Genomic DNA, 13931 nt, shown 5'->3' with positions numbered 1-13931 from the left:
GGCTCCAGGCTCTCACCTCCACCATGGCCACCAGTTCTTGGAGTTGTCTGAGTTTCTGTTTGGCTGTTTGAAGACGACGGACTTTCTGAGCATAATCTGTGTCACCACCTAGACTGCTTCTACGACTGTAGCCTGAGCCGTCACTGTCTCGGTCTCCTCCTCCTCCTCTTGCCCCATCATCATCCTCCAGTGCCTCATCATCATCCTCATCTTTAACACCATCATAAGGCCTGTCCCGATTGAATTGACATTCTAAAGTGATAATGCAAATCAAATAATAAATAGTTAATAGGTTGATAGTTTTGTCAGCACAGCTTGTTTTTGATTTTATACAAAGAACGACTGTGTTGACATATTGCATAACAATGACTATTTCTAGATTTGACAGCTTGTGAGGTCTGACCTATGACTGAAGGGACGTTGAGACTGCGGAGGTTGGCTGCTGAGCGGTTGTTGATTTCACATTCCGTGTTCAGACGGCCATCTCTATTATTGGAGGCACTGTGAGCTTTCCCCAAACTGTTCATGTCCATCCAGTTACTCTGAGTCTGTGGTTGGGCTGAATTTCTATGGAAATAAATTTATGCATTTAGCAGATGCTTTTATCCAAAGTGACTTACATTGCATTCAATGCTAACAATTTTCTCCTAACATGTGTTCCCTGGGATTCGAACCCCCAACCTTGTGCTTGGTAATGCAATGCTTTTGAATTTGCCCTCAATTAACAACAACTGAAAAGCAGGAAGTTATTTTCAGATTCCTTCAACAGGACAATTCTCACAGAAGCAGAGGCAAAGTGTATCCTATAAATTACACAGATGATGCATTGAGAAGACAAATATTCAAGATTGGACCACCCATGCTGACTGCCAGTGTTTTGGAACAGCACATGACCAAATAATTTTTCTTGCAAGACACTAAAGCTGGGTATTGACACAGATTTCATGAATTTAATTTGATTATACATTTTTCTGGATATATATCAGGTACAGTACGATTACATTTTTCTGAATGAAAACAATCTCTCTGTAAACTCTACAGGTAACCCTGTCAGTTGATACATACTATGATGTTAAATGTTTTCAATTAAATACAGAATCCAAAATATAATATTTTTTCCTAAATATTACATTACATTTAATTGCAATTTTTAGATCAACAAAATAAAAATTTGTTGAATACAAATTAAATTGAACATGAGGCAGTTGTTAAACCAGCGTTTTAATTATATAATTCTGTTTCTACTCCAATTCGTTTTTGAATTGTGTTTCATAAAAACATATTTTCATGACAGAATTATTAACACGCATTACTAAGTTAGGTAAAAATTTAATGAATATACTCAATTAATAGCTATGGGCAAGCTATGGACACTGGATCTTTCAGTAGTTGAGACAATCCTTACAGGAGACATAATACATTTCAGCAAGTTGCTCTGTATTATAGCTCATACATTCAGATGTTTGTTCCATGCTAGAACTAGTAGTAAAGAGATAAAGATGATCGCTACACATGTGCTCAGTGTTGCAGCTTAAATTGAGGTGGCTACAGCCATCTGTCATGCCACATCAAACGTGTCAAAATGGTAATTAACAGAATTTAAAAGCTGAGATTTCATACAAATTTCATATAAAAAGTAACAAAGCACAAAGCTTAATGTGATTACTGGGCTACAAATTATGTATGTGTGTGTGTGTGTGTGTGTGTGAATGTAATGTAATGTAAATATAAAACCGCAGACAGGCTTACTGAAAAGGCAATTTAATTCTCTGCCAACTACACGTGTGGTATTGGGTAAAGCGATACATAATGATAATGAATATGCACAGTATCGTTATCGTGGGCACTTCAAAATACCAAGAATAATTATTTATTACAAATCATTCAAAATTATGAATGCATTTTAAGAATACTTTTCCCATTAACTATTCACAATGCACACACCGATGTTTTTGTGTGCACTCTGAGGTGAACAAGAGATGCATCAGAGAGGTGTTTGCACGCCAATGATGAGAATTGCATGGCAGAACGTGTGAGAGATGCTCTGAATGAAAGCACATTCACTCTCTGGCCCGGTTTACACTTGCGTGTTTACGTTTTAAAATGGAAACGATCCTCGTCTACACTGAAGTTTTCACTGCGTTTCAGAAATAATCTCCATCTACACAACCAAAAACTAATAATATAGGTAGATTCCCTATTATTTAGATGGCAAATGCATCTGTGTGTTTAGAGCAGTCGAATGAGGGTTCTACCCAGGGTTCGTAGAAAAAATGCACAATGAAATTCCCGGACTTTAGGAATTTAGGACCAAAATCAGAGATCACAATATCATTGCCGTTCAAATTCTAATAAATAAATGAATACAACAAAATGGCAAAATCATGCAAAGCATGCAATGGCTGTGGCAACATTAACATTGGAAAGGATACTAAGTCAAAGTTATCACTTTCCTTTTTCAAAGTTATTTTTTATGAATATATGATTCACCTGAAGAGTAAAAACTTCATTATGCACTTGGAAGGTTATGAGCTATCATGCTCGCAGACACTAGGGGTGTGACAGTACACTTAGCTCAGGGGTAGGCAAGTTCGGTCCTGGAGAGCCACAGTCCTGCACAGTTCAGGTCCAACCCTGGGGGAAAAAAAAAACCTCACCTGCCTGTACCTTAGTAATCCTGAGTGGATTTGATAGGCTTGTTCAGGTGTGTTTGATTAAGGTTGAAGCTGAACTTTGCAGGTCTGTGGCCCTCCAGGACCGAACTTGCCTATCCCTGACTTAGCTCATGAGATGAGAAAAAAATACAGATACTTGGTTAACTAGAATAAGACAGTATTTTAATAAATACTATTTTTAAGAAATTTAAAATTACAACAAAAAAAAAATTGTCATTTTAATCACAAAACGTAAAACAATGTAATTGTATTTTGAAATATTTAATTTATAGCCATAATTAATGATTATCTTGGTAATCAAGTAATACTGATTATTGTGACAATTGGGTAATCTGATATACTTTAGTAATAAAAATAGACCAAAGTAAAAAAAACAGGCTTAATATTGACTACATTGAGTGAATTTATTCAGTCGCAGAATGACTGAGCAGGAGACGTTTCAGACACGCAGTCCTCTTCACTTTATTATCAGTGGCAAGTAATGGGAGTTCGGAAACTGTCCTGTGCTCAAAGGCGCCATTGCGCGCTTCCTTTGTGCGTATCCTTTCATATCAAACTACGAAATAAACTATGTGCAAGCAGTGTTGTGGTCAGTTAATTCATGGAATTACCAAAAAAGGCGATTAAAGGCTTCAATTTAAAACTGACTTAAACTGTGGATGCATGTAATATATTTTATATATATTATATACAGGATATATTTATATGTATGCACATGTCTATGAAATCAGCCCAGCACTGTCTCACTCATCTAACACATCCTATTTAACTTGTCAGTTCGTGTTTATTTGAGAACTTCTGTCAGTGAACGCCGCCGGCAAAACACTTAAATATCCAAAAAATAATGCAGTTAAACAAGAAAGACGCCTAAATAAGAAAGTTAAATACACCCTGTCTAACGCGAGCGCGCAGCATGACAAAATACTCATTATAATCAGTGATGCTACACTGGATGCAGCACAACACGACATGATAAATCCCCGTCCGGTCTGTGAGGTACTAAGGTACACGGAGTTCAAATGTCCTGTGTAGACACTAAACAGACTAAACCTGTTGCGTCGCGGTGGTGTTGTGTCCGGTTTACTTTTCCGCAACCAAGCGAGCTCAATAACTCCTCATCTGCATGCGCTCTCTTTGAAATAGGAATCGTTGCAATATTTCTTGTTTACATTTTTATTTATCGCTGTCTTGTTTGTATTTGGCCAGTTTGGAGAAAGCCTCAACAAACCTGACCAGCCAGCGTTTGCGATCACGAGAACTTGTGCAAACGCGGATGGGTGACATGAATGCAGATGGCTCAACACTAAATTAATGTGCTGAATGCATAAACTATTTTCCTACGCTCAAATCTGCCAATCTAAAGGAAACACTGTGTTTGAGGTAATGTGTTAATTACCACAGACTTAGAATTTGACACTATTACAGTTATTACACTTATATACAAAATTTTATATTATGCTTGCTATAGTGTGACGTCACATGCACTACCGCCGGTGGCAGTAGACAGAGGGAGTGTCAGCCACATTAAAAAAAGTTAACAGCTTAAGTCATTTGTGGATTAACGTGTATTAGAAACACGAACCGTTTAAAACGATTCAGTTCGATTTGGTGAACTGATTGATTCGTTCGCGAACCGGATATCCAGACTGCTTTGATTTGAACTCTCTCTCACACAGACACGGAAGAGAAGACACTGCTGAATAAAGTCGTCGTTTTTGCTATTTTTGGACCAAAATGTATTTTCGATGCTTCAAAAAATTCTAACTGACCCTCTGATGTCACATGGACTACTTTGATGATGTTTTTCTTACCTTTCTGGACATGGAGAGTATACCGTACACACTGCTTCAATGTAGGGACTGAGAGCTCTCGGGCTAAATCTAAAATATCTTAAACTGTGTTCCGAAGATAAAAGGAAGTCTTACATGTTTGGAACAGCATAAGGGTGAGTTATTAATTAGGGGTGCTCCGATCACGATCGGCCGATCGTTAATGCGCATCTCGTCAGTAAAGCCGGTTTTCTAATCAGCGGTTAATTCCATCAGGTGCGTGATTTCACATAGAGCTGCCGTTACTACACAGAGCCGTTGTTAACTGAGAAGATGGGCCAATAAACGCTGAAAATTAACGTGATTTGCGCATCTTCTCTTTTAACAACGGCTCTGTGTAGTAACAGCTGCTCTATGTGAAATCACGCACCTGATGGAATTAACAGCTGATTAGAAAACCGGCTTTACTGACGAGATGCGCATAACGATCGGCCGATCGTGATCGGAGCACCTCTATTATTAATGACATAATTTTCATTTTCGTGGCGAACTAACCCTTTAAACAACCCAAACTCACAGCATATGCAGAGGAAGAGCTGGTGGACTGAGCTGCTGAGATGCAGACACACTCCATGTTTGTAAATGATAACAGTGTAACACAAAGCGCATCAGACCTTATATGTGTTCCAAAATGAAACCCAAACAAACTGCACATGCAATAAAAGACTGAACAATATAATGCTAGCACTATCAAAGGTTTTACCACAAAATCAACTTTTTACAGATATCGCAAGATACTCCTCAAGGAGTAATATCGCAAGATCTTGTGCGCTCACAAAAGCCGGGTGAAACGGCTCTGCATTTATATCAGATGCACTGCATCATTATTTTAGCAAGAAAAGATTATGAACGTGACAGCTAAGAGTTGTATTTTTTTTTTTCTTTTTTACAAAGATTAATAATTTCTGTAGCAAACGTAGCTATTGCTCATTGTGAATGTTAATGCTTCAACTAAGGTTAACTAATGAGATTTTATTGTAAAGTGATACCTGTTGGTCTTTATCATTCTTTTGGACTTTAATCGGTATAACATTTTTAATGATACCTTTTTTGTGTATTGTTTTATTGTAGGCTATTTAAATGTCTGGTTATTTTTGCTATAAGAAGAAAGGTATTAAAACTGTTATACTGTACTATGACAACACTTTTTTGCTATTAAATTTCAATATTGTGATAATACCGTGTTGCTGTGATAAAAGCACAAGCAATTAATCGCAACATGAAAATTTGATACCGGCATATCCCTACTGCCAACAGGAGGTGTTTTTGGAGCAGTAGAAATAGCAGTTTCCTGGTAAAAGCTGTATACAAAGCAGCACTGCGTTCATGAAAGCTATCGGGAATTATATGAAAGATGAAATGAAAATTACACAAACTTTTCTGAAGACTGTCGGTTCATATAAAATTCCAGCACCGCGTTTTGACTTTAACCGTCAACCCAGGCCTAGTCACTCTAGTACTCTGGTATTGCCAAATGGACCATTCTAAAATTCTCACACAGTCTCATGTTAACACATAAACGTTTACATTTTGTAGCTAACACTTCCAAAACAGTATTTAAATGATTATGCTCTTGTCCATCAAACTTTCAATAGTGTGCACACAAGTCTTGTACTCAAGTGACTACTCTGTACCTGATGTTAGTGACTGGTTCATGGTTCTCCTGCTCTGAATCAAACATGGCCTCAAAAAGTGAACCGTCCTCTGTTTCATCATCATCTTCCTTCAAATTCTCATTTACTGTGTCCACCACCATATCTGATGTCTGTTCATAATACTGAACAAGCTCTCTTAGTTCATTCAAACGCTTGTGCACCTCCTTAAGTTTCCTGCATTAAGTGACAAAACAGAAATAAAATATGCTGCATTACTAAAAATTACCAAAAAACAAAAACCAAAAAAAAATCTGTTCATCCATCAAATAAGATTAATAAAGAAACCTGAGTTTATCAGCAGGGTGGTTATCATCTATATGCGTGTAAGATGAGGAAGAGTTCTGCCTCACTGGACGTGGTCCATTTCCCTCTCTACCCAATACATAGGGACGCTCTGACATGCCCATGCGTGTCCCACGCTGACTGACACTCTGACCTGAAGAAACACAAATACATTATTTATTCAGTAACAGTACTTTCACACAACTGCATCAAAAGCATTTAACATAACAACAGATTTACAGATCATCTAAAGAGAAGGGGCTTATTAAAAATAGAAAGGCTCATAGTAGCAACATTTGCTGTGTGAGGGGGCTTACATGAACTGTTGTTAAGGGTCTGGTCTCTAAGGGAGTGTAGTTCCTGAAGGATCTTGTCCATGGTCTGCTTTTTGTCCTGTAGTTCCTGCAGTTTGGTGAGTTTAGTGCTGGAGGATGTTGATGCAGTAGTTAGTGGGGCAGAGGAGGGCAACTGACTCCTGGAATTACGGGTAGTGCGTGATCGGCACACCTCTCTTGAATGAGAGAGACATTCTGCCTGCCGTCGGTTGTCAGGGACCGTCTGAGACTGAGAGAAATTTAGTTGTTAGGTTTTGTTTTATTAAGGAACAGATACATTTTTTTTTATGTAACAGTAGTTAAACATTAAATTGAATGCTACGCCATGTGATGTGGTTACATTATTTAGCTAGGACAACAGAACTTTTGTCTGTCCAAAGAATGGAACCACGTCATTCAACAATTGCTTTCAATAACAGATGTTGAAATGTCAAACTGCAATGCAGTCACTCTCTCTCTCTTTTTACATATAACATTATTCTATAACTAATATTTACCATAAGAGATTTTAAAAGCCTAGAGCACAAAACATTCATATTTCACATATTAACATACTTTTGTATGTTGAGTTCCAATCAAACTAAATTACACATCAATTTAAATAAATAAAAATCAGGCTTAGGTGTGTGTGTGTATGTGTGTGTGTGTGTGTGTGTACCTGAGAATCATGCAGTTGGTTATGAAAGCGCTGGATAAGATCGTTGAGTTCATCATTGAGCTCTGAGGTAATGCTCCTTCCAGACACACTTCCAGTAGTCTCTGTAACAACTGTAATGCAAAAACGATGTCAAAAATAATGGAAACAATTCTAACTTCAAGCAGCATGAAGTTAATCTTTTCCCGCACCAGTGTCATCCATCACTGCTATGGCTTGTTCAGCGCTTTGCTGCATGGCCAGCAGTGCCACCTGACGGCCTTGTAGTGCTCGGAGTTGTTCCTGCTGTTCTAGCATCTTTTTTAGTAGATCATGCTGCTTTCTCATGTTCTCTAGCTCTTCTTTCTGTTCTCCACACACACCATGGCCCTGAGAAGGATAGAGAAAAAAAAAAGAGAAATTACTAGTATCAACCTGTGGAACTATGTAAAAACAACAACATGCTGAGGTTGCAGGTTGTTAGAGACATTACAGTCAGCTAATGCCTGAGCTCAACAATAAGGATCCCTGCTGACCAAGGCCCATGGTGTAAGAAAGCTTCAGGCCTAGGGTGACCACCTGCTAATAAGCCCAAGTGGGGACAAGGGGTATGTTTCTGAGGGGCAATGTGGGACACTGCCTTGCGCGGTGTTGCCCCCACCCCATGGGCAGACTCACTGATAGTGGTTTACCCATTATTTCTAGCACATACCACCTTACATGGTATATTAATAATGCCCTATTCCCCTAAACATGTGTAATTGCTAATGTACTGTATGCTTATGACAGAATCGACAAATGCACTTCAACTTACGATTTACTTTAGCTATTTAATTGTATTTATTTTTCATTACAATTTATTCACTTTAAGAATAAATTACTGCTTATATACAGCATTCTTGTTGAACAAGAGTGAATGATTTGTCCAGGGTTTTTTTTCTTTTTTTCTCATGTTTTTGTAATGTTTGGGAAGCCAGAATGCGCATGCATCAACAGAAACGGTTTGGGGTTTTTTTTTCAGCGAACCGTGCCATCCCTATTACCTCAATAATCAATCAATTACAGGCCTAAAACAATCATGCCCGAGCAGACAGATATTAGTACACCTCATCACACCGGCACCCGCGTCTAAATCAGTTGTATGATCTGGTCTAAAACAAAAAAAAAGCAGTCAGCGGAGGCTCGCACCTCCCAACTCGCACCGGAGGCTCGCACCTTTCTTTCTCAGATTTTGGAAAATCTTCGCGATCGACTTAAAATGCTTCCAAGATCGACTTGTCGACCGCGATCGGCGGGTTGATGACTCCAGATATAGATGAGCGACCAACTTTTCTTTGAGCAAGCATTGATTGTGCGTGACACAGTCTCAATTTGTGGGACGCATAAATTGGGCTTCAAACGCTGTGCGCTGTGCGCTACGCGACGGGTGGTCACCCTATTCAGGCCAGCCGACTCAACTGTCACTTTCAAGAACGTATATAAGAAAGTATACAAGAATTGATAAGTAGTTTAGTTACAAGGGGAACATTTTTCAGATGCAAATTACTGCAACCCTTTTATGTTACTGAAAAGAAAAGAACTAGCTTATGAAACCAGCCACAGGTTAGCAGGAAATACACGTATTGTTGAGCCTGTGGTGCATAATCACATCACACAATTTAAAGACATTTGGTGAAGCAGTTATAAATGCACAGAATTAGCTGTTCTACAAGTTCTGAACCCCAAAATAGTCGGTCATGGACAAATAATAAAACTCTAAAGCACTTTTTTTCCCCTTGTGAGGCTTTTGGTCGATTCATCCTAAAACAAACTATACAATTCCAAGTAGGGCTCTGAACCTTGAGGGTTCAAGGAACGAAAATGAAAAAGGAAACAAACTAACAAACAAACTAAATTTTGACAGGAACAGAACCAGAAACAAAATCAAATTTTATAGTTCCGAACAGCATAGAAAATGCCCATAAACCAATTAATAACGTTATTGTATCATTCCATTTAATATCTGAAATATTTTACATTTGGCGCGGCTGACACAGAATAGCATATGCTATTTGTGTCCAGTGGATATTCTGCAAAATGGCGCTATGCTGACATAGAGACGAATTGTTTGATAAAATCATTGTTGTGTTCTCGTCACTTCATTAAATTCAGATTAAACCACTGATGGCAGATGGGACTATTCCGACGAAGTCTTTCATACTTTTCTGTGCTTTGACAGTTTAATTTACTTTGCAGTCAATGGGACTGTCACAAGCCTCCCCGTTTTCATCCAAAATATCTTAAATTGAGTTACAAAGACTAACGAAGCTTTTATGGGTTTGGAACAACATGGGGTTAAGTGATTAATGACAAAATGTTCATTTTGGGGTGGAGTAAAAAAACACCAGCAAAAGAGTCAGTTATAAAAGACTACACCAATGACCTTCAATGACAAACTAGAAAAACAGGTCAAACCAGAAAAATGAATAACTATAAAACAAATTTCCTATCTGTTAAGAGGAATCAGCAATCCGTGTAGCCAACTACGCTTACAAAGCATGAACTCTAGATTCCAACTTGCATGCCTGTTGCATCCTGATTAATTTTCTGTTCAGGCATGACAAGAGAAGGGGCCTTGAGTACTCACAGTGGCACTGGAGGCTTCAGAGCGTGGCTCCAGGTTCAGAGATGTGCTCTCGGCCACTGAGCCTGAACCCACTGCAGAGTCCACTGTGGCACCTTCATCATCATCCTCATTTTCCCTCGCCTGTAAAGCGTAGGGAGGAGGGGCAGGGCTCAGAACAGACCCAATTTAGAAGCTGCACACACTTGCAAATACTGCTACAATTGGGTATTTAAACAAAGGAGTAAACCAAACAAAGGCAACAGCTCAACACAAAGAACCTGGACAATATACATTTTTCATTGAGCTTTACACTCAAAAATGTATGCACAGAGCGAGCAAGGTCACATTTAAGTGCAAAAACAAGCTGAGGGGGAAGAAAGACGACATGCTGCCCTAGATTTGAGTTACATTTATCAAGCCTATGCCACTAAAAACAAAGCCTAACACGGAATATCTGTGGTATGATTCAGGTTACTGAGAGACTGCTGATAAGTTTTGTGCAATCTGACAATAGATCTAGAATTAATCACAATTACTCTAATTGTTTTGTAGTTAATGTGTTAATGTATTTTAAAGAAAAAAATCCAAATAAAATGTGCAATTATTAGCTTCAACAATTTTGTGTGGATAACACTCAGGGCCCTATCTTGCACCCAGCGCAATTGACTTTGTACACCGACGCATGTGTCATTCCTATTATGCACCCGCGCAAAGCTCGCTAAACTAGTGAATGAACTTGCGCTCCCTGGGCGTTTCAGCGCAAAAAAGGAGGCGTGTTCCGGCGCAAACAATCCCTGGTGCTATTTTGCTGTTCCATTAAACAATAGCGCCACTGACCAGAAAAAAACTAGTCTAAAGTCAGTGGCGCATTGCGCGTTGTTCATTATGCTATTTTAAGGGCGCATGCTTGACCATAATGTATAGCGTGCACAACGCGCATACACTTTGCTCATGTAATCTACACAGATGCAACAGTTATTTTTGCAAATCATAAATTGTTACACTAAAAAAATATGAACACATGAGATGACGGAAATCATTGTGGTGTGACACGAAGATGTGAAAAAAATAGGCATAAATCTAGCTTACAAATTATTCAGGCTAATTATTCTCCCATCCCCATACAACACAACTTCTCTGTCTTTCACTGCTCTTACAAGAACATCAGTCTCCTCGGCTGTGAACCACTCCTGGCGTGCGCCTGGTAAATACGCCATAATAATAGCAATCCATAATGGAACTTGCGCACCTGATTTTAAAGGGAATGTTGGATGACGCTCTGATTGGTTTATTTCACGTTACGCCCAAACCACACCTATGAATAATGAAGCTACTTCAGACCAACCCATTTTAGATTTGCGCCGGGCGCAAGAGCCATTTATCCCGCCGGGAAAATAGCAACAGCGCCGAGACCCGCCCACAAAGTTACTTGCGCTTCGCGCTTTGACACTTGCGTTTCAGATCGTTAAAATAGGGCCCTCAATGTACATATATGTACTAGTGCTGTCAAAAGAACTGGTATTTCGATACCAAGTCGGTTAAAAACCGTTACGGTACCAGGTTTTCTTAAGTACCATTGGTACTGAGGACCCGGTCAACCCGGTTTCTTGAAGCACTATCCGAAAACTATCCTCTTCCAGTCTTGCCAAGTCCGGGGTTTTCCCGTGGAACTGGGGTACATTAACACTGTAGTAACGGGTAATTTTTCATGTCTGCGGGTTGAAAAACGACCCAAAATATGTGATATTTAGCTCCTGGAATGTGAATTTCACCAGCGGAACCATGCCAAAACACGTGCACTTTAACCCCGGAACACAATTTTTAACGGAGGACCCCTTGTTGTGAAAACCTGGCAACCTCTTCATAAAAGCAGAGGCGACCTCAAGAGTAGGAAACACATGAAACTAACAAAACACCCCGATCAAGTTCAAGCAGGTAAGTTTCGATTATATTTTTTTATATTCAGAGTTTCTGTTATTAATATTATCCCATATTTTAATTTGAATGTCAGATAGAAATAAAACAAGTCCAAAGTCCAAATAATACCAAAGTCCTTTTAAAGCCCAATTTATATTTCTGTGTCGAATGTAGCCGTAGCTACGCCATAGGTTATGTGTAGTACAGCGTTGCCTGACGTGCACCACTACAAAAATATAACAGCGTGTCAACACTTTGCGGACCACAAGGGCTGTGATTGTTATGCAAGAACCCCTCTCTCCAAATGTACTTAAGTTTTAAGTGTTTTTATGTGCATTTTAATATATTTTAATGTTATACCTTCTTATATAAAATAAAACAAAGCAAATAACAAGTGTCTTATTTATTATACTACATAGCATTATACATCACTAGTTGTCCGCGACCAACAATGTTGATCTGCCGTGGTACAAGTCCTTGAGGAGATGGAAAAAATGCCATCTTCTCCTGTTCCACTGTTTTCTACTTTTGTAATGACTTAATATTTATTTGCCGCCATCACGGCTATAATGCTTCTCTGACTAGCTGCTGCTTCTTTGGCTTTTGCCGTGGTCTGCGATGTTACGCAAGCAACATGCCTGTGGACACTGCAGACTAGCGGTTTGCATGTGTACTGCACGTCGATGCGGACAACGTTGCAGAAGTATAAATAAAAACTGCTGCATAGCCTTGCGGTGTAAAGGCTATGGCGTAGGTCCGACGTAGAAGTATAAATTAGCCTTAAGTCAAGTCATGTCACTCAGCGGCCATCTTTGAAACACCTCTTAATGAACAACATTCATTAATGTTTGTGAATGCTATTTAATACAAACACTTGATAACAGATATTTGTTCATTGTGCATTAAATAATTTTAAAAGACATCCTTTCTTCTCTCATGACATAACAAAATGACAGAAATCAATGTCAAACTAGATATGCTTCTGCTTTCTGTCATTCTGTCAAGGTTCCATATTTCTCAAACTAGAAAATGCAAACACTGAGCTATATAACCTGCAATTTTCCCCACACTTTGTCATCATCTTGTTTTTGCAGCTAATATACTGTGGCAGCACTCTGATGGCCCTCTGATTTATGTAAAAATTTAGTTGTTTTACTCATGATTGATATTTACATGTCGAGTTTTAATAACCTCTTTCACATTTTCTTTTTTTTTTAAGAAAACCACAAATAAAAAACCTTTAGCTGACTTACTTGTAATAGAGGTCTAAGAAATCACACCTGTTTGTGTTACACTGTTAAACAATCACAAGAATAAACTAGGGCTGGGCAATATATTGGATATTAGCGATAATATATATAAATATATAATTTTGACGACGATGTAAAATTAGAAAATATCTGGAATATCAAATATTTCAAATTCAAGCATACTTTCCTAAAAGAACGTGCCGAACGTTCAAAAGAGGAACATGTAACTGCGGACTGCTCTACACGCCTCTACTACGAGAGCTTTCATGAGTGCGGTTGCCAATCCCCCAATCAGAGCTTTACAGTTACAATGAAATGAGATTGATACAATGAGATTGCGATCGCTGAATAAATGCACTTACCCAACCGCTGATGTTTGAATAGAGATGCATAGACTATGGCCATTCGGAATTACTATTTAGGAATTTCACGGTTATATTTACCAGTTTTCATAATATAGACAGAGAGAGTGCAAAAGTCTTTGGTATTAATTTATATATAAGAAATAGCTATGAGCTTCAGCAACTAGCTCCCCATCTAAGAGGGTTTTTAAGTGTCAGTGGGAACATAGTTTCATGTCACAGAGCTCCTCTTAAAACCACAGACAGACAGACTTATGTTCTTAGTAAAAATAAATAAATAAAAAAACGTATTTTCTTTTTTTTTTTATATATAAAATACTTAGATTAAATAGATTAAATTGTGAATTGCATGCACTAAAAAGTTGACAGAATTCACTTTCTGTAATT

The 13931-nt window shown here is 38.5% G+C and overlaps 1 protein-coding gene across 8 annotated transcripts in view; it reads right to left on the bottom strand.

Annotated features, from left to right (window-relative positions):
- LOC113044162 (pericentriolar material 1 protein-like) overlaps positions 1 to 13931 on the bottom strand; it is a 40671-nt gene that overhangs the window by 15202 nt on the left and 11538 nt on the right. For 6 of the 8 annotated variants that reach the window (XM_026203836.1, XM_026203840.1, XM_026203842.1 and 3 more), the window contains exons 6-13: positions 10037 to 10156; positions 7623 to 7800; positions 7435 to 7544; positions 6759 to 7005; positions 6445 to 6595; positions 6139 to 6333; positions 404 to 567; positions 17 to 252 (exon numbers count right to left, since the gene is read on the bottom strand). In XM_026203836.1, coding sequence (XP_026059621.1) covers positions 17 to 252; positions 404 to 567; positions 6139 to 6333; positions 6445 to 6595; positions 6759 to 7005; positions 7435 to 7544; positions 7623 to 7800; positions 10037 to 10156 — 1401 coding nt within the window. The remainder of the gene's footprint in view (positions 1 to 16; positions 253 to 403; positions 568 to 6138; positions 6334 to 6444; positions 6596 to 6758; positions 7006 to 7434; positions 7545 to 7622; positions 7801 to 10036; positions 10157 to 13931) is intronic. The other 2 variants (XM_026203843.1, XM_026203841.1) reach the window with 2 other exon arrangements.

The sequence above is a fragment of the Carassius auratus genome, chromosome 26 (assembly GCF_003368295.1).
Source record: "Carassius auratus strain Wakin chromosome 26, ASM336829v1, whole genome shotgun sequence".
NCBI classification, from domain to species: domain Eukaryota; kingdom Metazoa; phylum Chordata; class Actinopteri; order Cypriniformes; family Cyprinidae; genus Carassius; species Carassius auratus.
Note: the sequence above shows the minus strand (reverse complement) of the source record. Positions and strands in the feature narration are given on the sequence as shown.